At 46.9% G+C, this 25,945-nt stretch overlaps 1 protein-coding gene and 1 long non-coding RNA gene across 3 annotated transcripts in view; one reads left to right on the top strand and one right to left on the bottom strand.

Annotated features, from left to right (window-relative positions):
* The first annotated feature begins 8,887 nt into the window (after positions 1–8,887).
* The window catches only part of COL6A3 (collagen type VI alpha 3 chain), a 75,755-nt gene continuing 58,697 nt past the window's right edge, over positions 8,888–25,945 (top strand). For both annotated transcript variants that reach the window (XM_080933076.1, XM_080933075.1), the window contains exons 1-2: positions 8,888–8,962; positions 23,655–23,770. In XM_080933076.1, the coding sequence (XP_080789202.1) occupies positions 23,683–23,770 (88 nt within the window). In that variant the 5' untranslated portion in view covers positions 8,888–8,962; positions 23,655–23,682. The remainder of the gene's footprint in view (positions 8,963–23,654; positions 23,771–25,945) is intronic.
* LOC308433218 lies at positions 12,726–13,623 on the bottom strand. The gene is made up of 2 exons (XR_013975436.1): positions 13,442–13,623; positions 12,726–12,944 (listed from the first exon to the last, which is right to left on the bottom strand). It is a non-coding gene; the product is annotated as an uncharacterized lncRNA (long non-coding RNA).

Raw genomic sequence — 25,945 nt, 5'->3', positions numbered from 1 at the left:
TCTCTTTTTTTTTCATTCCTGCCCTTCTTTCTCTATTTTTCTTCTTTATGTCTGCTGTTTACATTTCTGTTACTCTCTGAGGGATTTTTTCTTAGAGGGCATGATTAGTTGTCCATATTAGGGAGGAGGTGCTGGGAAGCTAATTGGAATCTTTACATTTATAATTTGTTGAGCAATGAAGTTCCCAGTTCAGCAATGGCTAACCTATTTTTTTTCCCCCCAATGGCCTTATAAACCAGCACAAGATATCTTTGTTTAAGTCCAGCCTTCTATATGTTTATGCCACCAGAGCATTAGAGATTGAAGTGTGTTCTTCTGAGTGGATGTATTAGAGTCTAACTTCAAATACTCACTGTGCCTGTCCTTGATTGGAACCAGAGCCTCAGTTAAAAAATTCCTCCACAAGCTCAGGCCGCAGGCAAGCCTGTAGGGCATTTTCTCAAGTAGTGATTGTTGAGGGAGGGTCCAGCCTATTGTGGGTGATGCCACCCTGGGCAGGTGGTTCTGGGTTCTCTAAGAAAGCAAACCATGATGAGTAAATCAGTAAGCAGTACTCTCTCCACAGCCTCTGCATCAGCTCCAGCCTCCATGTTCCTGCCCTGTGTGAGTTCCTGTCCTGACATCCTTCAGTGACAAACAGCACTGTGTAAATGTAAGTGCTTTCTTCCCAGCTTGCTTTGATCGTGGTGTTTCATTGTAGGGATACAAACCCCCGACTAAGACGCTGAGACATCTGCCCCTTGTCCCCATAAAAGCAATTTCTAGTTTTCAAGTCTCTCTAAGGTCACAGCATCCTCAGCCATTATTTGTCCAAGATGTAAAATGCACATGCTCACTCTTGGCATTTCCAAGCAGGGCTGATGGACTTTCTAGGTGCCCTTTAAGTAACGTCAAGGCAAATCCTGGATGTAAGTTTCCATGGAAACTCGTTCTGGCACCACCTTCTGGTCCTTGGTCTCCACACAGAGCTTCTCGGGTCACATCTGTTGAGTCGAAGCAGGGGCTGAGATGACATCGAGGAGGAGACACTGGGCACGAATTAAAAACTCAACCCCGAGATGACTAGAGAGAGGCGGGAGAGATGACATCCACCTACATTTTACAAATGGAAATTCACATTTCAAACTGAGAAAAAAAAAAGCGAAAAAAAATTGGAATTTTCATCAAACCCTATAATTATAAAACCAAACATCTCTTTGCTAAAAGTCTTTGAATTCCACCAATCAACTACAGAAGGTTTCTTGGCTCCTCTCTCATTGAGGCTTGTGACATACTCTAAATTAATCAGCTAAACCTGGTTTGCGGCTCACAGACTTCTAGGAAGATGGCTATATTTTTAACTTGGTGACCTTGCAAGAGTTTCCTAGAGCCAGCTCAGTGCTGACATGCTTCTCCTGAGTCCCACCATCTTCTCATCTCCCCAGAGGAGGAACTAGAGCACCCCATAAAGTTACTAAATAAAAATAATCTTGACACCTGCAGTACTGTTTTCTTTAAAAAATGTGTTCTGTCAGAAAAGGTTTCCAAGTCTTCAGGTCAAAGATTGGTTGTATACCATGTCACAACTGGAGTATGTAACGTCCTTCCGACGCCATTGAAGGCTTTATCCCCAGTGAGGGAGGAGCTCAGGAAGTGAGTGGGACCATGAGGGCTCTGCGTTCATCTGTGGATTAACCCATCGAGAGGTTTATAACTAATTAGACTATTGGGAGGTGATGGACTCTGGAAAGTGGGAGCACAGTTGGAAGAAGTGTGTCACTGGGATGTAGGAGGAATAGCTGCCGCCACCTCTATGGAAAGGCTGGGGCCGCGCAGCCGCAAAAGCATCTCCTGCAGGAGGACCTAATTGAAGACTGCCTGAGAGACCAAGGGTTGCTGATGCAGACAATGCCATCCAATTGGGAACTGCTGTTTAGAAGAGATGCTTTCTTGGGACCAATGGGGAGTGGGTGGAGGGTGTGCAAAGAGTTTGCAGCGTTGTTCAGAGGAGTCGGCCGCGGCTTTTCTCACGAGCTCCTGGAGTCTGTTCTTGAGTCTCTGTCACGTCACCTTCCCCAAGGGCAAGTAGGGTCCGGGCAGTGAGTAGTCTGGGGTACAGGCAGCACCGGTGCATGCTGCAGACACCCCCACCCAGTTCTTTCCTATTACTCTTAGTCTGCTATCACGAGGTGACCAAGGTGAGCAGCTCCCCACCACAGCGTAGCAACAATGCAGCCAGCTGGACATGGGCTGCCGTTTCTGGAATAGTCTCCAACTACTTCCTCCTTGAAGCTGCCTCTCTTAGGTATTTTGTGACAGAAACAAAAGGTCGATTGACACAGGTCCCGGGTCCTGAGCTGTCCTGGGCTGACGATGTGAGGAGACAGCTGGGATTTGGTTTCCTTTTTGGGCTTCCGTGTCACTGACAAAATCTTCACCTCTGTCCACTTTGCTCAGGAGACTGTTTCAAGGAACACTTGTAGAGGCGGTTACAGAATTATAAAGGAAATTATTCTGTGGGTGTCACTGACCGGCTGGCCCAGGACACATTTTGTAATTTGTTTTCTTTGAAGGCATCATGTAGGGAATATTTGGCTGTGTCGGGAACCTAACTTGAATTGCTGCAGAAAATGAAGATTTTTTTTTTGTTGTTGTTGCCGCTGCTGTAACTAAAGGCAGACTTGAAATGGAAGAAGATGAGACCAAACTCTGGGGCAGGATTGTCATTCATGTCAGGAATCAGGAACACAACTGTCCCTTACCCACTCTCTGCTCTCTGCTTGGCTTCCTCCAGAGGGCAGCAGACAGACAGCTCCATGAACTAGCTGTGTGCAAGGTGGAAACCCAAGGAGGGTCTGGATTGGATGTATTCATCCTGTATCTCCCAGCGGAGGCAGCACTGGGAGGGTCTGCAGGCAGAGGACGGTGTTCTTCCGAACTGACTAAAGGAACTGGAGGGAAAGAGCTCCTGGAGGTCTGGACCCAGCGGAGGCCGTTGGCTTCTCTCAGTTTGGCTTCCTTCATACCTAGGTTTCATCGGGAGGGGTCATCTGATTGTTCTATTCGACATTGCTTAGGACAGCATTGCTTGTGTATCGAAACAGAGCCCTGAACAATCTGCACAAACAGAAGTGCACAGCATGCTTAGGGACCAGTGGAGGGGCAGCAGGAACCAGGGGCCAGAAGAGCCTCAGGAATAGATGTGACTCACCCGCCCGTCAGGTTCCCAGCAGGAAAGACTCTGATCTAGATACTGAGCATCACTTGGTTGGTACTTGGAGTTGTTGGGGGAGTCTCAGAGGAAAAGCCTTTAGCCAGTTCTCTAATTGTACTTTCCCGGAAGCTCAGCACTAGCTTCTGCTCCATTTCAGAAAGCTGGAAGCAAGGTTGCTCCATGGCTGCAATTAGGAACAAACCACACAGCTGTGAACCAGCGCCGAGGGGGTGAAGAACAGTATCCCTCAGCGGCTGCTGGGTGTTGGAATGTGGACTGTGGATGTCTCCTGAGTTATCATGACTTCTGGGAGCTGGGATGCTGAGCTCAGCTCCCATGGCCTTCAACTGTCTCTTTACACCAGAGGCTGGAGTTTTTGCTTCTCTAAGAGGGTATATCTATGTTCAAGTGTCCTTGAAGCAGGGTGCTCTGTGACTCTATGCGAGTGGTTGCTGAGGGAAAGTGCCCAAAGGAGGTGAAGGACAGGACAAGAAGCCAGGGTGTGGCCGAGGAGATCCCAGGATCTTATCAGGGGTCAGGAGGTCAGGGTGGCCAGTGTGTGCGTTAGGGAGGGACCATAACAGGGCTGAGGAGATTCACGAGGAGATTCAGCTCAGAATGTGGACTGAGGAATCTGGGAGTCAGGGTGTTCTTAAGGTTAACCCATGGGAGTCTAGTATGTGGGCTGTGTGGGTCCTATGAGGGTCCAGGCTATGGGCATGGGGTGTGAGATCCCATGGGAGTGTGAGTCATGATTGGAGGTTGTCTGGCCAGAGGCAATGGCCTAGAGTGTTGTGCCCACATTAGTTGGTCCTGGATATGGGCCACCCCAAAGGGGCGGTGCTCAGTCCTTCATTCGTCATCTGTGGCTGTGCTGTGTAACAAGTTGTCACTCAGTACATGTTTTGATAGCCTGGTCTGGAGTTTGGGTGTGGCTTGGCTGGGTCCCCTACTTGGGTTGGCATCTAGATGCTGGCTGAGGTTCATGTCTTTCTGAGCTTAGGGTCTTTTCATGACTCCTTTGGTTGGTTTCAAGAATTTGTTGTGGTGGCTGTAGGATTTACATCCTGTTTCCTTGACAACTGTTGGTGTGGGGTTGTTGGGAGTGCCTAGAGACTCCTAGGTTTGCTTGCTCCATGACTCTGTCATGAGACAGCAGCTGACTTTGTTAAGTTGTAGTCCATGGGGGATGCTGGGTAAAACACCATGAACTCACAGCTCACAGTGACAAAAGTTTTCACCTCCACAGTTCAGGGGGACAGAAGCCCCAGAGGACTTTATCAGCCTCGATGTTTGGTGAGGTCTGCGTCCTGGCCCACAGACAGAGTTTTAAATGAGGGTTGGTTTTAATGTCATCTTGCCATAAACTAGTCCTTGACCGGGGAGCCTCACATGAAGAAGTGTCTAGGTTTCATTATTGATGTGGGAAGGCCCACCCTGATTGTCAGGGATTCCTTCTGTTGTTATCAGTCCAGATAAATGGGGATGGTGGACAGAATACCACTTCTCCTCCTGCTTCCTTTGCCTCTGTCCAGCTGCAGAGCTGACTTGCTCCCTTGTTGCTGCCACTGAGTCCTTTGCTGATAACAGAACCAGTTTTCTCGTGAACTAGCGACTGGTGGCTCTCTGGGAACCTTGCCGGCTTCTGACACCAGATTGGGACTGCTGAGGTGCCCAGCCACACAGACCGAGTAACAACTCATTGTCAGCAACCGGTGAGAGGCAGGCATTATGGGTCTGCTGACTGCTCAGGAGCCCAGTCTTAAGTATATCTTCAACCTCTCAGGGGGGGAAATTCTGCTGTTGGTGCTGTTTTAGAGCTGACTTGATAAGCTCGTGGGACACGTAAAATCACCTATGGAGTCAGGAGTCCACCACGTGAATTTTGAAAGGACACAGAACATCCAGACCAGAAAAGCCAAGGAGAGACGGAGCCCTCTAAAGTGGCAAGAGATGGATGGAATGGTGATCCCACCACCACTCCATACTGTGACGTCATCGAGGGACTCACAGCCCGTGTCAGGTGATGCTGATCAAGACGCAGGTTCCACCTGCACGCAGGCAGAGAGATCACGCAGTCTCCCTTCACCGGAGGCCTTTCTAGCACTGTGACTGCAATACTCATGGGACCTCTAGAATGTGCACTTCCCAGAATCCGCAGACAGTGGCCCCAGGAAGAGTGTGGCTATAAACCAGAGACACCACCTTTACTATGGAGGACACTGGGAGGGGCACCCAGAGCATCCTCTAAGTGATGCTGGCCTGTAGAAACAAGGCCACCCAGAGTAGTCACCAGTGTCTCAGGTTTCCCTTTTGTGTAGCACAGCGTCTGAGGTGCACCTAAGCCCAATCCAGTCCCGGAGCACAAGAGAGCCTTGTAGATGGGTCTGCTAACTCTGCCAGGGAAGGAGACAGGGGGTCCCTCCTACCTCCAGAATCAAGCAGTAGAGTAGAATCCCAAATATGAGTGGTTGGGTGAGAAAGGCATGGGACTGGGATCTCCTTGCCAGTACAAGGGAGATTTGTCATGGCATGCCACCAGGTTCCAGAAGGCTCTGCAGTCACATGTGAGGTGGGGAAGGGTCCAGATCATGGTAACCACGACATAATAGAGAGTTTAAGTCCTTGCTGAGCAGAGGCACTTACTTCTTTACCCCTCCTTATAGCTGGCTTAGCACCCTTCTAACAACTAGAGGGCAAGTCGCTGCTTTGAAATTGTACAGTTGCATTTGGACTCGACAGAGAGAACCACACGTGGGATTCTGTGCAAAGTGCTGGTTCAGTTAACCTCAGTGGGTTAGGTGACCGTGGCAATCAGCTGTCCTTAAAAGTTGTCTTTTTGCAGCAGGGATGAGAGCTACGGGGCAGATGGTTCTCCTCAGTGCTAATCTCAAACTCCGCCCAAGAGAGAGGCAACAAGCACCTTGGTGTTCTGTAAGGCCAGGATCCATTCCCGCATGGTGCAGAGAGGGATAGGGTGTGAGCAAGGAAGGCTGCTCCTACTCCCATGTCATGTGGAGCGTGTGGTGCAATACCTAGAGCCTCTGATCTAGTTTTTACTTAAAGGAGGTGGGTGAGGACCACCCCAGCTCAGGTCTGCATGCCCATTTCCCACCTCACACCCAGCAAGTGTGTTCTCAGTAGCAGAACATCAGGAAGCCATGGAGAGCCAGGGTTGAGATTCTTTCTGGGGTGCTGCCTTCCCTTCTCCCCTCCACTGGAAGGAGGTAACATGTGGAAGGAGCTAATGATTTTGTTTTCTGCACATGACTTCGACAGGCTCTCCCAGTAAAATACAACGATCTCCAGATGTTTTTGTGACATCTAACTTTTCACATGGGCCACCACCAGATGGATGAGTGGTAAGAAGCATAGGGGTATCCAAAGTTGGGGCTCTGACCTGAGATCTGCTACCAGCTCAACAATGTCACCTTGGGACACTGGGATATGGCTCTGCTTACTTGTGAATCAGGGGCATAATGTCATAATTTCACGCTACCTTGGCGGAGTGGGCAAGAACACTCGGTATATAAGTATACCGAGTGTTTGAATACTCAGTTTGAATATTCAGCCCCCATTTAAGAAGCTAGGTGTGGCCAAGTGTGCACCTGCAGCCTCAGCTGTGAGTGGGCGTTTGTGCATGTGTGTGTGTGTGTGTAGGCAGGAGGTTACTGGGGGTGGGGAAGGGTAGAGACAGGATTGGATTGCCAAAGCTTGGCTACTGACAGCTGAGCTCTAGGTCCAGTGAGAGATCTGTCTCAAGGGAAGAAGTGGAGAGGGACACAGCAGAAACCTGTGTTCTTTGGCATGGAAGTGCACGCATGGGCACCCCTCTTTCTGGTGTGTATATCTGAAAGAGCTTCAGGTTGGGGAAGTCCTTGAGATTTTCGAGAGATGTACTTTAAAGTGCTTTGAAAGGTACAAAGCTCTGTAGAAAGCCGTGTTTCCCACTGGAGAGTTTCTGTAGGGATCCAAGCCAAAAGACCGCCCCCATCCCAGTGTGCGTCCCAGAAGGAGACCGAGTCTTACAATCAGGATCATTATGTATAGACCTCTCGCCCTCTTGCCTTTGCGCTGGCAAACAGAGCTCTGGTTAGTGGCAAGCCAAGGAGACGACGCTAATTGCTGGGTTTGATATTTGAAAAGAGAGATTATTAAGCGAGGTCTCAGTTCAGAAACTTCAAGAAGAAATGGGAGGGTGTGGTGAGGGTGGAGGGGGGGAGATTGCATTTCCTGTTTTTCTTTCTGATGGTGGTGGGAAACCATGGATACCCAAGGAGAAATTCCAAAACTCATTCTTTTTCCTGCTAGGAGCCCTGCCCAAAAGGTGACGGGTAGAAGTGGTCAATTCATTTATTTTGTAGCTGTTCAAGTGGGTTTAAATTTAATTTTTTTACTTTATGTGTATGAGTGCTTTGCCTGCATTTATGTCTGGGTACTGTATGTGCCTGGTGCCCTTGGAGGTCTGATGGGGGTGTCAGATCCCTAGACCTAGATGATTGTGAACGCCCATGTGGGTACTGGGAACTGGACCTGGGTCCTCTGCGAGAACAACCAATACTCTTATCCACTGAGCCATCTCTCCTCTTTTTCTTCTCCTTTCTTCCATTCCTTCCTTCCTTCTTTTCTTCCTTCCTTCTTTTCTTTCTTCCTTCCTTCTTTTCTTCCTTCCTTCCTTTCTTATTTTCTTTCTTCCTTCCTTCTTTTCTTCCTTCCTTTCTTCCCTTCTCTTCCCTTTCCTTCTTTTTTTGGTTGAGATAGGTTCTTTTTGCTTTACTTGGAACTTGCTGATTTGGCTAAATTTACTGATCAGTGAGACCCCGGAATCTACTTTTTTCTGCCTTCCCCATGATGGGATGACACCATAATGGCTTTAAAAAAAAAAAACTGTATTTTTGGACAGACTTCAGGTCCTCTTGCTCAGGCATTAAACATTTTATGGGCACCGGTGGTTCTCAACCTGTGGGTTGTGACCCCAATGGGGGGGTACACATATCAGATATTTACATTACGATTCATGACAGTAGCAAAATTACAGGTATGAAATAGCAATGAAATAGGGATGAAATAGCAATGGTGAGGGTCACCACAGCATGTATTAAAGAGTCACAGCATTAGGAAGGTTGAGAACTACAGGGCTAAAGCTGATTTCCCAGCTCTTTAGATTTTCATCTTTACCACACTTTAGTTTTACCTCAGTAACCAATGATTGAAAATTATAATTCCTTCTAGCTCATGGTTGATTTCCTCCCCCCTTTCTTTCTTAGAGTTGGAGTTTGCAGGAGTCCAGCTAAATGCTTGTAGGGCAAAGACAGCCTTCATAGGTGACATCAGCTTGCAGAGCAAGCCAGAAGCAACAGAGCCCCAGGTCTGGTTTTCATTTACAGTTTGGGTCCGTCCTACGGTAGGGAGGGGAGAAGAGGGGTCTGGAGGAAGGAAGGAGAAGGAGGAGGAGAAGAAGGCAGGGGAGGAGGGAGAGAGAGGCGGGAGCAAGAGGAGGAGCGGGAGGAAGCCCTGACTGTACCCCTGGACCCTATCCAGTTTGAAGTTCAGCCTTTCACCAAAGGCTGCTCAGTTCTCCAGGGTCCAGCTTCCAGCAAGGGCTGCAGGAGGAGCCTGTGTCCTCCGATCCTGGATCCTCTGTCCTTTGGTGGAGAAGGGTTGTAGGAAGAAAACGAGACTCAGCGATTGAGCGAGAGAAATATGCATCTTGGTGAATCGTGATTGAGTTTAGAAGCCCAGGGACACGCACCTTCAGGTTTGCTCAGGGTAAGTGTGAGTTTTTGCTTGTTTCCTCTGTGGCATGAAGGAGAAACACTTCCATCAGGTGAGTTAGTGGCTCTTACGATCACCCTGTTGGTCGTTTTCTGTACATATTTTAGGCTTCTGGAAGAATCTGCTGCTGTTTTTTTTGTGGTACCTGGGTTTCTTTAACCTGCTGAAGGTCATGGATTGCCTAATTGTGTCCAGGTTTGCTGTTGCTGGGAGCATCCTGTGTGTCCTCTGCCTGTGTCCTGTGTACCCCTGACTGTGGTGCTCTCTGCCTGTGGTTTGTTAAAAGTCATCTCTCCTCCCCCAGACCAGCTGCTTTGTTTGCAGAGGCATCTGATGAGAGCATAGGGCAACCTGCAGAGTGGACCCCAGGGAGAGCTCATCCTTTTGGGTTCCCCGAGGGTCATGGGTCGGGGTATACTTGTAAGTGCAGAGAGACTGGTCAGGCAAACTGCTGTCTTCCGAGTGTGGAGAGATACTGGTGTCAGTCGCAGGGCTGGGCCAGAGCTGCTCAGCCATCGCAATCAAGGCCGCCGCTTCATCTTTTCAGGAATCTGAAGTCACTGGTGCAGGACCTGTCATTTGGGGATGCTTATGGGAGCTTCAGGCCTAAAGCGTGCAGAATGTGGTATTAGGGCAACTTTCCCAGTGGATAAGGCAAGGCTCAGGGTTGGGCTGCCCTATGTTGTTCAGATGGGAGGCCTGTGCCAAGTTTGGAGGCCCAAGGGCTATTTCTCTGGCTATGAGGATGCTGGGTGGGGTTCGGGGCCTCTCTCACTGAGGATGGAAGAGAGTTCATGGATAGTTGCCAGCCCATTTGGGGACCTATTTCAAGCTACTATGGGATCAATGGAAGGGTGGGGTCAACGGGAAGGGTTCATTGGAGTACTGTAGAGAGGCTAAAGAAAAATGAATTTCACACAAGCCCGGGCAAACTTAGAGACTGGTGTGGACTTCAAGAGCAAGCCGCTATGAGCACAAGTGGGCACATTACACTCTAGAGGAGGCCACTTCTCTCCCTACCCAGATGAAAGCTGCAGAGTCTCGGAGCTTCAGGGGTACTCGTGGGACCCGAGGATAGTTCCCAACTTCCCAGAGGAAGCTGAAATATGGAAAAAATCAAAATCAAAATCATATTGCTCTTAAGAAAACAATATGAAACCAGCTGGTTGCCTTGGCTGCCACCACTGGGGGTTTTGGCTTCTTTGCAGGGCGATTCCAGTGCCGCCATCCTTGGCTTACTGGTGAAGTGGGAGAAGCTGGGATGCTGGACTACTTGCCAAGCCAACCAGAGTGGCTGGCTTCCAGCAGCATCCTTCCCCATTGCTGGAGCCATGGGGCTGATGACCCAGCAGTAGGGGACCCTGTGGACTTCCACGTGGGATAGGCTGACAGATTGATCCCTTCAGAGAAGACTGTTCATCTGTTACAATCTATTCAAAGCCACAGGGCAGTTGGCTCAGTCTTCAGTAGGATACACAGCTCATGGGGAAGGAAGGGAGGCCCACTTGAGGGAGGATGGCGAGGCGCTGTGACTGGGGCTGTCTTATGTTCAGGCCAGCTTGAGGGCACAGAGGGCCCACAGTAACAGTCTGGATCTTGCTCAGTTTTGCTGTGGGTTTCTGCTGAGGGTGAAGGAACGGGGGCATAGAACTCCTCTGAGAGAGATTTACGATTGGGAACAGTGGTCCAATATCTGGGTATTCTTGATCAGGCAAAACTTTGCATTGCTATAAAGGGAATTCTTCGCCCCCCCCCCCAGCAGTGAAAAGCCATTCAGCTGACACTGGGTGGGGAAGATGGTCAGGATGAGTGACAGAGTGGCTCTCCTGGATTTTTCCAGTCTGGGAACTAGAGGGTGTGGCCACAGAACCTTCCTTGGGGGTGACTGAGGTATCCTTTGGCACAAGAGTGTATCTTACATTGGAGGTGTGTACCACACCCCATTCTGGTAGAGACTGTCAAACCTGGGAGCCTAGTGATGTATCTGAGACGAGATAAGCGTGGTGCAGAGCAAGACTCGTCTGTGTCTCTGTGATTTGCTTCACCCTGCAATTACTCCACTTTGTGACTTCAGACAGCACAGTGTAATCTACCACTGGCCATAGAATATGGAAAATTCCTCTATTCACTCAGCTCCCGGGGCTGTGAACTCTGACCTTAGTTTTAGAGTAAAGCCTACCGACCCCAGTGCTCAAGGTCACAGTCTCCTCCGGAGACCACCTCCCTCCTCCAGAGAGGGTGGAGCCACTTACTAGCTCCACTTGGTTTCCCGCCTTTTCTAGACGTTTGATGACTTGGAGGAAGTGCAGCCGAAATCGAGCTGCTCTCTGTGCTGTGATGCCATCTACTTTTATGTGAAATTCCACACTTGGGATTGAAAATTCATCAGTGAGTTGTCAGTTGTGCTGCGTGAGATGCTCTCGCAGGCATCCTAACCACGTTAGTCAGAGAATAATGAGACTGCTGTCATTTCTTTGTGGAAGAAGCTGCGAACTGGTTGTCTTTTGGGGAAGGGTGGCAGGTGATGACTGTGTACCGAGAAGGTTTTTCTTCACTGACAGAACTACGGGCAAGAACTGCACATGGTGTCCTGGCTGTGGCAGGCAGGCAGTAAAAAACACATAAATAGTTCATGACTTGGGAAGTGACATGTAAAAATCCTGTTGGTAGCTCCGCCAACCCCAAAAGATGCTTCACATGTTTAGAATTATTAATTTTTATTATTTCTAATCATGGGCACGCACACGTGTGGGTGTGAATACAAGTGTAGGTGTCTGCAGTGGCCAGAGGCATTGGTTCCCTCTGGAACTAGAATTGCAGGCAGTTGCAACCTAATGTAGGTGCTTAGAAACTAAGCCCAGGTTCTGTGCAAGAACAGTGAGTGCTCTTACCTGCTGAGCCATCTCTCCAGGCTTCATGTTCTAACACACGATGTTAAAGTAGTTGAGGATGTTCCTGTTTCTCTGTTTTCCCACTTACAGTTTTATAAAGGTTCTTTGTGCTGTTCACGGTCCAAACCCCAATTATGTTGATAATTCTCAACAAAAAGCACTACCATCTAGACCAGGCCATGAGTGTCTTGTTGGGGAATGCCCGCCAGGTCCTGCTTTTTAAAAATAGAGACCCTTTTTTTAGCAACGAACCATGTTAGCTTCCAAATTGAAATTCTTCATGCATCCCCATCTCCCAGGTCTGTTTTGGGAGAGAAAGTTTGAACGGGTGCATAGCTGCTTCTGGGCATGCATTCTGGTCTCTTCTCTCTAGAGGGCAGTGTATCTGTTGGAGTGCCTGGAAAATCCAAGTTCTTGGCTGTTTCCAGGGTGGGGTTTCAGGGTGCAAGGGGAGTCAACCAGTTTACACCCCACCTTGTGGGTGGCAGTTAGGATGGGCCTATAGCTGCTTTGGCCCAGTCTCTGTGATGGGGATACATCTAAAATTCTGTTTTTCTTCTTTGCTTGTGTATGAACACAGAGAAATGAAATTATGCTTTTATTTAACACGAATCACTGCTCTCAAATAATTCCAGGCCAAGAGCATTGGGAAACTGGGAAATCCTAAAGGAGACCTAAGTTACAAGTGCTCCCAGGGCTATCATGGGACTAAAGCACACTCACATATACACTGTATAATCTCTTATTTGAACATGGGAGATGGTATTAAAATCCCCTGATCCGGCAGCTCCTAAAGAGTGCACAACCTTGCCTTTGCTGCTCTCCCCAGCAGAGAAACACGCCTGAAAGAATATCACAGAAACATCTCATTTTAAATATTTGTTAATTAAAATACATTGGTGGCTCTCCGAATTTCCATCCTTAATCAGAGGCACTAAATTCCATCTCAGAACACTGCTACCTTCTGTGCCTTGTCCCCCAACATGTTCTCGGCTTTACTCCTCAATCAGCCTTCTTCAATCTCGGGTGCTAAGCTTTGAGATCAGGTTGGCACAATTCATGACTTCTGTTTGGCTGCTGAGACACTGAAAAGAACGTTGTCTTGGTGAGCACTTTCTTCATACCCTTTGGGGACATGGGGTGTGTAGAGGTGAAGTGCTGGCGTGTGGCTCCAGTGTTAGGAGCAGTAAGAAAGCCAGCCCCACCCAATGTTCCGAACCTGCCTGATGGATTCCACCAGGCATGCACCCAGGACCCAGGCATGGGGGGTGGGGCAGGGATGGATAAACCTTAAGTTTTCCAGGTTTTCTTTGGAGTAAGTGTGGCAGAGAAGTCACCATTGTTCAAAAAACTCTGGAGGATCTGGGGTGTATATCTCAGTGGGGAGAGTGGTTCCCTGTGCCACGGAATCTAAAAGTGCTGACACGTGGGGCTAGTCTTGGCTACAGTGTGAGTTTCAGGCCAGACAGGGCAACATATGTGAAACTGTGTCAAGGAAAGAAAAATCAGGATGTTGGAAAAACAAGAGAAATGAGACAAATAGAGAACGCCTTGCCAAGCCACCAAGAGGCAGGGCACTCACCTTGCTAAGTCTGACTGCGCAGAGCACGGCACCATCCTCTCCTCCCTAACTTTAGCAGTCAGGAAACACCGAGAGCTGTTTGTAAGCTGCAGGTGAGCCATCTCTGTAGAATCCCCCAGTGTGCTCTGTGCCCCTGATTTCCACAGTCTCTGCGCGTTGGGAATCATCTGCTGGAAGGAAGAGCTCATGGGCCACTTTAATTTCAGAACTGACCAGCAGCTGTCGCTGACTGAGGTCGGGAGGAGGGGTGGGTGGGAACTATTCCAGGAAACTGGCTTTTTACTTCTGGAATCTTCTCTAGTTGAGTCAGCAGCCAGCACTGGCATCTAGAATCAGCTCAGCTGAAACCCACCTACGGCTTCACAGGGGATGTAGGATGTCAGAGACCTGCTTAGTCACACGCAGTGCATTCAGATTAGATATAGCAGTAGTCCAGGGGTCCCTGACAGTTTCCACAATTTTCCCAGTTTTACTCCTACATAATCACTCTCAGGGAGGTTACTGGTAGAGACAGTAAGGAGGTAGACAAACTGGTACGATATATACAGTTTATGATATAAACTCTGTCTACTCAAGATGAGTTTTTCCTCTTATACTTGAAAGCAAGCAAGAAAACGTAACTTTCCCGTAGGCCGTGTGAGAATGCCGGCTTTGATAATTCGGTGGCGGCACACATGGTTTTCAGAGGCTGGTGGAACTCAAGTCCCTTGCCAAGAAAGGGAGAAATGGGATAAATGTGGGACGTGCTTCGAGCTAGAGCCAACTGTGGCCAATGCCGTGGGTTGGGAAGGAGTGGCTGCTTGTATAATTGCTTGTGAAGCATTTTGTAGCAGGCCCTCTCTCTCTCTCCCTGACTGTTAAGCCCAGCCAGGCTCTGCCTAGTGGTTATAATTAGCTGGATAAATGGGCACAGCATCTTCTCATCTCATCTGGCTGCCACACAGTTCATAGAATGCCTTTTATGTTCCATGGTGGCCCTGGTACGGCAGATTCAGAGCTTCATGCTTATTCTCGTGTATCTCGGGAATATATTTCAAAGTCCGTTTCTAAATATCTGGACAATTAATCTGGTGTTTGCTCCTGCTCCCCCTTTAGGAGACAGGGACTTATGTAGCCCAGGATGGCCCCTAATTCACCATGTAGCTTTCTGGCCTTGAACTCTTAAAATGCTTGCAGTTGCCTCCCAAGTACTGCTTCTAAAAACGGAAAGGAGCTAACCTCTGAGGGGTTTATCATGTATCTGAGGGCCTCCCTGTCTTATCCACAGATGTTAGAGGTGGCCACACCCACTATCAAACGCTTCTTAGTAGCGCCCTATGATGGTTGCTAAGCATTTGGGCATTGCTCTATGAGGTCCCACTGGGAAGAACTAGTGCCTTTCGGTGCTGGTAGGTAACAAGGAGGGGGTTTGCTCATGCAGGATCATATAGGATCAGAGATGTTGAAGGAATTTGTGATCACAGAAAAGATGTAGATTCAAATTGTTATTGTTGAGTATTGTGACAGAACAGAAACGCAAGACCATAGTTGTCAAACAAATGGGAGAAACTTGATTTCTGATGCGTTTCTTTGAAGTGTGTGTCCCAAACCATTTGCTTTTGAAGGTTTCTGCAAAGGTGTGTCATATTGTGTGATAGCAAACCCTACCCTCTAAGGACTCACCGTAGGAACCTTGTAGCTGAGGAGTCTGGCGGGGACAATGAGGAAAAGAATTCTTTTTATGGCTGGGTGGTGGTTTCTCAGCCTATGGGAGGCAGAGGCAGGTGGATCTCTGAGGCCAGTCTGGCCTACAGATCAAATTCCAGGACAGCCAGGGCTACACAGAAAAACCCTGTATCGAAAACCAAAAACTGAACCAAACCAAAAAACCCAAAACCAACCAACAAAAACCATCCCCCCAAACAAACAAACAAACAAACAAACACAAAACAGGCCTTAAAGCAAGGGATGCAGCTCACTTGGTAGGATGATTACTCAGCATACACAAATCCCACGTTGTACCTACTCAGAGTCACTAACTAGTACCATATACACCATGGTGGTGCCTGATTATCATTCCAGAACTCAGGAGGTGGAGACAAGGTGGGTCTTGGAGTTCGAGGCCAACCTGGTGTGCAGAGTAAGTCCCAGGACAGCCAGGGCACCACAAAAATTCCTGTCTTAAAACGCCAAAATTTTTTAAATTAATTAACTAATTGTGTGCATGTGACCATGGACCTCAGAGACCAGTAAAGGGCACTGGATCTCATGGAGCTAGAGTTTCGTGCCTGATGTAGGCACCAAGAACAGAACTTAGGGCCTCTACAAGAACAGTGCCCTCTCTTAACGGCTGAGCCTCCTATGCAGTCTCTATTTTGATAATTTTTTAAAATAGTTGTTTGTTTATTTTATGTATGTGAGTACACTGTCTCCTGTCTTCAGACACTGTCTTTTGTACCAGAAGAGAGCATCAGATTCCATTATAGATGGTTCTGAGCCACCATGTGGTTGCTGGGATTTGAACTCAGGACCTCTGGAAAAGCAGTGAGTGCTCTTAACGACTGAGCCATTTCTCCAGCCCCCTATTTTGATTCTTAAAAGTCCAGAAATGAAGGTGGTAAAGGTCAGAGTAAGTGAGCACCCCAAACTTCTCCGCGATTTGACAATTCATTCCACAGTGGGAGGAGGGTGATACTCAGCTGGGCTCTGGCTGTGGCCCCAGTTTAAGCAGGACAGTGAGGTGTTAATAGAGGTTTCAGAACTCCATAGGAGAGCTGTCTGGTTTCATAAAGTGGGGCCTGGAGACAAAGCAAATGAAAGACTTCAAAATGGGAACTCTGGATGCATTTAAGTCTTTGTTTCAAAATTATTTCCTCGTGTGCCTGTGTGTGTGTCTTTCAAAAAAAAAAAAAAAAAAAAAAAAAAGATTTCCAGACATGGAAATGCTTTTGAGGAGGCTTAATGCAAACTAATTTCACAGAATTGCAAAATGGCCTGGGAAAGTCTGTGCGATACACTTATGATTTCAAGTTGAAGATTGTGTAGAGCAACCTTGACAACAGAAGGAGTCTCCTGAGACTTCTAGTGGGCAGCCACCATGTGGGAAAAGACAACTCAACTTTGCGAAAAAGAGAAAGAGAAATACAAGACTTAGACATGCCAACCAGAAAACAGAGGATACAATTAATAATGCACTTGGGTTTTTGAGTCCGTTGCCTTGAGGGCACAGAGTCTCTGACAAGGGACAGCCCACCCCACCCAACACAAGGGTCCCAGGCAGCTAAGTCTGACTTTTATGTTTTCATATTAGGAAGAAAAGAACCAGACATTCACCAACACCAAGGATGTTTGTTCTCCCTCCCCCGCCCCCAAGACTCTGGGAGTTTCCTGGAGGTCCCTGCCAAACCCTGCCTAGCCTGTACCGTTTCCTGGGCTTCGTTCCTTCCTTGGAGCTGTGGACTTGAGTCTGGATGCTGGTCCTGTCTTGTTTTATCTGTGTGGGCTTTTGCAAATCACCTTTCCTCATCCGGTCTTAGTTTCTCAGCTTTAACATGGTGGGAGTAGTGGACAGCCACTGGATTGCAGGGAAGGAGATGGGGAATCCTGCCTCTAAGATAGAAACCCAGTGGCTAATTGCTTCTGCCCAGTGGCTACTTCTCTCTTGTCCCTGAGAGTGATGAGTCTGGCAGTGGGAGAAGGGGGTGTGTGTGGCTACCTCTGTTCCCTCTCATTAAAAAGGGCAATCCAGGCCACTGCCTGGGAGATGATTCTTGATTCCCTTAGATTAGTGAAATTTCCATTAAAAACTCTCTTTTCTGCAAGTGCTTCTTCTCTCTCATCACCATGGGGATGCAGTCCTATGATGTAAGGGGCTCCTACTCCTTGGGGGAATATTTATTAATCTTTTTATTTACCGTTAACGCTACTGTTACATCCTAGAATCTTGGATTCCTGACAGCAAACCACTGAGACAATTTCTTTTCAGTTTCACACCTGGGGATCCAGCAGCTTGGTTGGTCACTAGCAGGATCTCAATGACACCTTAACCCAGGACATCAGCTCCTACCCTGCTTCTCAGAGGTGGAGAGGCTTCTTCCTTAACACCTGGATGGAGTCTGGAAAAAACAAAGCTTCTATTTGTGTAGTGTTTATCTTGTCTCTTGGAGCCATTGGGTACCTAGGGAGCTGCTCTTCGGAGATGAATGCTGGGAAAGCAGACATCTTGGCTCAGGTCACTCACGGAACACGAGCGTTTCCTTAGGGAAGCTCAGTTAGCTGGTGGCATCAACCGTCTTCACAGAGCCATGGCATCACTGCTCCTGACTTAGGGAGCACGGAAGGCTGGGAACGAGCTTTAGGGATGGCTCCAGCATGACTCACTATGTGACTAAGACATGGTAGGATTAATATATTCAAAGGAGTCCCCTGTGTGAGGGGCAGGGATCATTAGCAAAGCTACTCCACATGACTCACCCACCGTGAGCTCTCTGTCCATGTGGTTTACAGAGCCATCGGAGCATTTCCTGTCCTCAATGTGGACTCAACAGTGGTCACACAGCCCTTACCTCAGACCCCACCTTTCCCCTTCCATAGATACTATGGCTTATTGCCTCTTAGTGAGGTGGTAGAATATTCCTGTATCCTAATTCTCCCACACGATGCTCCTTGAAAGATGAGGCAGTGGCTCAGCTAGTGAAGTCCATGCCTTGCAAGTTTGGGGACAGAGTTGTATCCAAGATCCACATAAAAAGCCAGGTGTGGATGTGCACACCTGTTGTCTTGGCTCTGGGAGGCAGACACGGGATTCTTAGAGGCTTGCTTGCTGGTCTGTCTAGCCCAACTAACTCATGGACACTGTTCAGTGAGAGAGATTTTTGTCTTAAATCATGAGGTGGAAACCAATGGAGAAAAACACATGGCATTGACCTCTGGCCTCTCCAGGAACACATGCACACATATGCACACACTTACACGTACAATGCTACTTAAAGCTTCACATTTCCTGAGTGAATTAAATACTTATAATCATTGAACTGAAATGCTAGAAGGTCTGCATGCTTCAATCTTTTGATTGAAGTTGTGATGCTTAAAACTCTGATGGACTGTGGTGACAGGTGGTGGCATAGCTGAATTTGGAATCACAAAAGAACCCCGTCCCCAAGGCATAGATAGCTCTTTCAGAGATGGAGTTTGGTGCACAGTTTAGAGTTTTCACATATGTCAATCCAGCATCAAAGTACATCTCTAGACTAATTACAAAGCCGTTAGGCATTCTGTTCTATGCATTTTGCTCTATCATCAGTTGGCAGCCTCTACTCTCTTAACCCCTGCTCCTCCCATTTTGCTGTGTCCCATCTCCTCATTCACAGCAAAGCTCTGTCACCAAGTAGTTGGCCATAGTATCCTCTCCTATCAGTCTCCCAGTGACAGTTTTGGGACAACGAGACCGTCTCATCTGGGATAGTGCACACTTGTGTTTGTCTGGTGAGAAGCAGCCAGGGTGAACCACAGGACCAGAGGTGAGCCAGTGGGAGGAAGGTCAGGCTCAGATGCACAAACTTTGACCTTAGCCAGAGTCTACCATGCTGAGATACGAGTGTGGGGAGATGTGGTCTGAAGGCTCACACCAGGTTCCTATTTCCATAAAACTTTCCCTCAAACATCATCATTTTGCTACTATATGGCTTTCTTCTTTCCCGGGTGTTGGTTACAAGCAGAAACAACTGTGGTGTCATTTGAGCACTGGGACACAGAAACACATATTTCCCTAGTTGGCCCAAAGTCTATGGCCCTCTAAAGATCTTCCATATTCAATATCATTTCTGTCAACTCAGTGACTGATTTTCGGGGTGCATCATTACCTGTGTTTTAAAAAAACCATCAGTGGGGTAGGTGAGATGGCTGAGCAGATAAAGGTGCTTGCCACCTAGCTTGATGACCTCGGTTTGATTTCCAGGACCCTCATATTGAAGGAGAGGACTGCCTCTTCCAAGATACTCACTGACTCCCACATGCATGCTTGTGGTGCACCCGTTTTACCCTATCCCCACCCCATTAAGTAAGCAAATTAATTAATTAATTAAAATGGCTGTGATATTTACTGCCTTAATTTTCTACCTTGTTTACTTATTTTGTAGTTGCAAGCACATAAAATGTAGCATCTCAACTGTGTTCAGCTATACAGTGCAACTGCATTAGCTACATGTACCTTGTACCACAGATCTCTGGATGTTTTTGATCTTGTAGAAAGAAGTTGCTATAGCCAGAGCATCAATACAGCCTTCCCTTCCCCGTATCCCCATCCATTCTGTTTCTAGCTCTGGCTACATTAGATGCCTCATTTCTTTTGTTGCTATTTGTTCTGTTACACTTACAATGCCAATGCATTTAGCTTGCTTTGCTTATCCAATTGCCCTAATTGATTAGTACTTGCTATTTTCTCTTAAAAAGAAGCAACATCTTTTGTTGTTTGGAGATGGGATCATATGCTTATCAAGCGGGCCAGCCATCATTGAGCTCTTCCTGAGCAGGTTTGTTTTTTCCCCTTACTGCCTGTGATGTTTGCTTGGGTTGTCTGGGCATCATCTTTATTCTGTAGTGGTTTCCTTCACGTCCCAGTGAATTGAATGGTTTATTTTATTTAATCTGTATCATGACTATGTGCTAAAGTTTGTCAAATGAATTCTGTGATGATCATGTGTTTTCATTTATCTATCTATCTATCTATCATCTATCTATCTATCTATCTATCTATCTATCTATCTATCTATCTATCTATCATCTATCTACCTACCTACCTACCTACCTACCTACCTACCATGTTTTACACCATCCTTGCATTTCAAAAACATATCCTACTTGGTAATGGTGTGTCCTTATTTTAAGCTGCTTTTGAGTTTGGCTTTCTAGAATTTGACTGAGCACATCAGCATTTGCCAGGAATATTGACTGTGCTTTTCTTTTCGGGTCATATTTTTCTTATTCTCGTTTCAAGATAAGGCTGGCCATATGAAACAAGTTTGGAGGTGTTGCCTCTTCTTCAGTGTTTTGGGAGGGCTTTGGGCAGAACTTGGTTAATTCTTTCAACATCTGATGGGATCTCCCACTGAAGCCACTCACTCCTTACCCCCAGGAGGGTTTGGCTGTGGACTCAGATTCTACAGTAGCTACGTCACCTCAGAATTTTCATTGTTTTTGACATGGTCTTGGATACTGAATGTCTGCTCCCATTGTCACACCTCCCTGGTCTCATGAAGTCTTATTCTAACTGCATAATGGTGGAGGCTCCTGTGCAAACCGTGTTTGTTCTCCTTTCTCATTTCCCATAGGCAGACTCAAACCTTCCCCAAGACAAGGGATATAGAAGCAATTTACAAGTTTTTGAAAGTTTAATAGAATGAGACAAACACACACATACACATACACACACAAACACACACACACAGATACACACAGCAGGGGGGGACAGACACACACACAGAGAGAAATAGAGAAAGAGGGAGAGGGAGAGAGAGAGAGAGAGAGAGAGAGAGAGAGAGAGAAGAAGAAGAAGAAGAAGAAGAAGAAGAAGAAGAAGAAGAAGAAGAAGAAGAAGAAGAAGAAGAAGAAGAAGAAGAGAATAGATGAGAGCAGAGGCCCTGGATTATACTCCACATTGATTTAAAATAGATTTAGCTAGAGTTTCAGTAGAAGAGTGTCTTTTACCATTTAATACCCTAGTAGTGAAACATAACTTATGAAGTAAAGCCAAATATCCCTAGATTAAATGATTTTTAGTTTTTTAAATCAGACAGACTTTCTCCTTTAACTGTAGACCATTCTAGGTAATTCCTGCTATCAAACAGTACATTTTCAAACTCAGTACAAGAGAAAAAAGTGTGAATCTGAACTAATACAGATGTGTTGTTGGTTATGGTCTCTTCCCTGGGCATCTTTGAAGTGCCCTTGTTCACCAATGCCTTCCAGCCTTCTCATTTGCTCACTTGGAGATGCTGAGTCCCACCATCAAAGGCCATGGATCTCTAGTGGCAGGAATCCATGCTTTGGGGCACAGGGAAGAGGGGGAGGAGGAAGGAGACCTCAGCCTGGATGGAAACCTCCAAGCTACTCTATAAAGGAGTCTTGAGGAAGATTCCAGCCTCTAGCTGGTTCATTATTGAAGAGAAGAGGTTGAGGAGACTGATGAGAAGCCCAAGGGGAAGAGAAGCTGTTGGCAGACTGATGACACGGGCTACTGAACATTCAGAACCTGAACTTGTCTGGAAGTCATGTTTGCAGTCCCAGCTGGTGCATAGTGGGAAAGCAGGCAATGAGTACTCTGCCCCCCACTCTGGCTTCCTTGTCTCCCAAACCGAATCTCCCTGGGCTTGTTCCATAGTGATGAGATTTGAGTTTGGCATGCAACAGGGAAAATACTGGTCAGCAAGGGAGGAAAAGGCAGAGTTGGACACAGGTCTCACTGCCTCTGGCTAGGCAAAGCCTATTCCCATTAAGAGGACCACTCTCCCCCTGCATCCCTGTGCACATGAGGCAAGCCCCTTACTCTTTCATCATTTTCTGTCTTCAAGTTGCTGCCTGCTCCAATTTGGAAAAACCAGTCATATAGTGCCCGGTTGTATGTATGCAATGATTCGAGTTAAAGATCCTCGCTTAGAGGGTCAGTTAATACTATTCTCAGAAGAGGGTGCCCACTTAGCTTATTCCTTAGAAATCAGAGTTAAGAAAGCAAGCTCCAAATTGTACTGAGATCACGCTGAAGGTCCATTAAGAAAATAGAACTACACCTTTCACACTGAGTTTGGGAATGGCCAGACAGTGATGGGGGTAGGTTTAATGAGGTAGTGCATGTTTCCTTCCCAGAAGCCTCTCTGCTCAGCACAGAGGCTTGCAGTAGAGGGACCGCTCTGGTAGAAAGAGCACTGTGACTCTGACCTTCTGCTGTCTTCAGTTTGGACTCAGAAAAGGATAACCTTTAATTTTTCTTTTAACTTGCCTTGGTCCCCTTTTGGAATACTAGCCCATGGCTAAGCCCCATCTCCTCTTGCCAGGTGGCTGCTAGTTCATCACCCTGCAAACAGTGTGGCTTTCTTCTTGCCTTGACTTGATGTCTCTTCTTCTAGCGTCCACTGAGATTTACAGAACCCACTGTTTTTGTTTTTGTTTTTCTCTTAAGCTCTAATAAAATATCCCTCGCATTAAAAAAAAAAAAAGTCCAGGTAGAAAGTGAGAAGCCTCACCACAGAGAGATCTGTGCCCTGTTATCTGCAAGAGTCTGAGGTCCTGGGACTATAGAGATTGGTTCTGTGGCTAAGGGTTCTAGGACTGTAGAGATAGTTCTGTGGCTAAGAGCGCTTGCTGCTCTTGCAGAGAGCTTAGTTTCCATGACCAGAACCCATCTGTAAATCCAGTTTCTGGAGGGATCTCACACTTTCCTTTGACCTCCAGGAGCTCCTGCATGTATTTTCCATATACCCACCATGTGTTTTCTAGTCTCTCCTTCTTGACACTCACTTTGTTTGTAGAATAGACGACTGAACCAAGGGCCTCACACTCATCAGACAAATGCTTTAATGCTAAGCTGTATCTCCAGCTCGTCTTTTATGTTTCCCTTTGACACAGGGTCTCAGTGGGTTGCTCAGGTTGGTCTTGAATTCGTTCTGTAGATTAAACTGTCTTTGTATTTGTAAATTTGTGATCTTTCTATGTCAGTCTGCAGTAGCTAAGACTGCAGGCCTGCACCACAGGCACGTGGGATGTGTATGTGTGTGGGGGTGGTTTCTAGTCGTATGTCACTTAGAAGTGGGGTTCCATTCTGAGAACTACATTGGGTGGCTTTGTCCTTGAGGGGGTATCAGAGTGCATCCTGAGAGAACTGTAACATTACTAGGTAATAAACCTTGAGGGACCACTGCTGTCTACAGGGGTTTTGTCAAACGGATGTCATTATGTGTCATGTAATGTATCTGTTTGTATCCTAGATGTCATTATGTGCCATGTAATGTATCTGTTTGTATCCTAGATGTCATTATGTGTCTTGCAATGTATCTGTTTGTATCTCCCTGCAGGCCCACCTGCCTGCATATTTATTGTCTACTCATTTGTTGCTGGTTTAAACACTGATCACACATGAAACCTGTTCAGAAGTCTAAAAGCACACACACACACACACACACAAAGAAATGGATTTTGGAGAGCTAAAAACTGACCATTCTTTTCACCCTGTCCTTTCTTTTAGGTTCACACTTGGTGCCTAGACATCCAAAATGAGGAAACACCGGCATCTGCCCCTAGTGGCTGTCTTTAGCCTTCTCCTCTCAGGCATTGCCATGACTCGTGCCCAACAGCAAGCAGGTAAGGTTTAATTTTGTTCAAAATAATAATAATAATAAAGTTACTAGCAGTGTTTGAGTCTAGATAAAAACCATCCAGAGCTGGGCACGGGTCCTGGGAATGTTGAAAATCAGCAGCATGTAGAAAGGCTCTGTAGGTCTTTCAGATACAGCCCCAGGCAAGGTGGCTTTCCTTTTTTTTTTTTTTTTTTTTTTTTTTGTTAAAAGTTGAACTTCAAATCTTGAGTTGCTGGTAACAGAATTATCTTCACATTGGGTCTGAGTAGAGTCTCCATCATCCGAGGGACTTTTCCACATCTCTGGCACTGGTCTGCAGGAAGAAGACAATTGTGATAAAAATTCTTAACTTAAAACAAGAAAAACAAAAAGATACAAACTGCAGCTTCCTCGGTCTCTAACCATAGACACAGAATGATAGTTATACATGGGGCCACTGGTTCTTTAAAGAAGAGATTTCCCTAAAAATACTTTAAATAGTGAATCCCAATACTCCTATCAAGAATTTGCTTTCAGAATTTTAGGGCAGCAAGATAAGCTTTCTATGTTGGAACTGGAAGCCCTTGATGGGGTCTCCCTGTCATTGGTCAGGGATACTGAGCCTTTGGCATGCCTGACTACAAGTCTGGGCTCCTTAGATGGAAGGAAAGGTAGCTTACCTCAGTGGAAGAGCAGCAAGACCCAGGGTCCTCTCAGGTAAACCTAGGGTAAGTAGAGTTTCAGAGGGAGCCTGGATGCAGCTTCTGAAAGATTTTCTCAGAGCTTCTGATAGCCTGGTCCCAAGATGTCCGTCTCTATTTGTGAAGGAAGCTGAGCACCTTGAGCGAGCACAATATTGCACAGGGTATAGGCATATAGTCTCCTTTGCTATAGAGATATGTAGCAACTCCTTAGAGAACTCGTCTTCATGTTCAAAAACCCAAGAGAAACAAGACTTCTCCCTGTAAATATCCCTGGTTTCCCCCCACTGACAGAGTTACTTGTCACGTTACACGTTTTTGTAAGTTTTCTGAAGCCTTGTGGGGTGGGGGTGAGTTCACAAAGCATCAGTGGGCTCCTTATGCTTCTGTTGGGGCCACTTTCTGCTTCATACTGAGGAGTGAGTTGCTAATGATGGTTGTTTACCAAAGACAAAAGATCCCTTTGGTCTGGTCAGACGGACACAGGAGGGTCAAATTGTCACAAACAGTCATGCCTCAGCTCAGAGGCACCCAGGCTTATTTCTCCTCTTCTGGAATACTCTGCTGACCCCTGACTTGGGGCTACTCTGTATGGAACTTGGGTGATCACTGGGTATAGCAGCAGCTGCAGGTAAGTCCTCCAACTTGCCCTCATTTAACTGAGATGTGTGACTTATTTGGTGATAGCAGAGGCCTACTTTAGCTTGTTTAGGGAAAAGTGTATAGACAGGAGGTCACAGAATTGGTAGAAAAACCTGAACCAATGTCTTTTTTTAAAGATGTCACAAACGGTGCAGCGGCTGACATAGTGTTTCTAGTGGATTCCTCTTGGAGTGCTGGGAAGGACCGTTTCCTGCTTGTTCAAGACTTTCTGTCTGATGTTGTAGAGTCTTTAGCTGTGGGAGACAATGATTTTCATTTTGCTCTGGTCCAGCTCAACGGAAACCCACATACCGAGTTCCTGTTAAATACGTACCACTCTAAGCAAGAAGTCCTTTCTCATATTTTGAACATGTCTTACACTGGGGGAAGCAATCAAACTGAAAAAGGATTAGAATACATAATTCACAGCCACCTCACTGAGGCTTCTGGGAGCCGGGCCGCCGACGGAGTCCCTCAGGTTATTGTAGTATTAACTGATGGACAATCGGAGGACGGCTTTGCTCTGCCCTCAGCAGAACTTAAGTCTGCAGATGTTAACGTGTTTGCAGTTGGAGTTGAGGATGCAGATGAAAGAGCCTTAAGGGAAATAGCAAGCGAACCGCTCAGCATGCATGTTTTCAACCTAGAGAACGTTACCTCACTCCATGACATAGTAGGGAACTTAGTGTCCTGTATACACTCCTCTGTGAATCCAGAGAGGGCTGGGGACAAGGAAAGCCTTAAAGACATCACAGGTAATGTCTCCATTGCCAGGCTGGTCCCTGCCCTGCTGCTCTGTGGCTGTGAGCTTAGCAAATATTGGCCTAAAGCAACATCATGCCTAAGAGATGCTGGGG

This window comes from Micromys minutus (assembly GCF_963924665.1).
Source record: "Micromys minutus genome assembly, chromosome: 19".
Lineage (NCBI taxonomy): Eukaryota > Metazoa > Chordata > Mammalia > Rodentia > Muridae > Micromys > Micromys minutus.
Note: the sequence above shows the minus strand (reverse complement) of the source record. Positions and strands in the feature narration are given on the sequence as shown.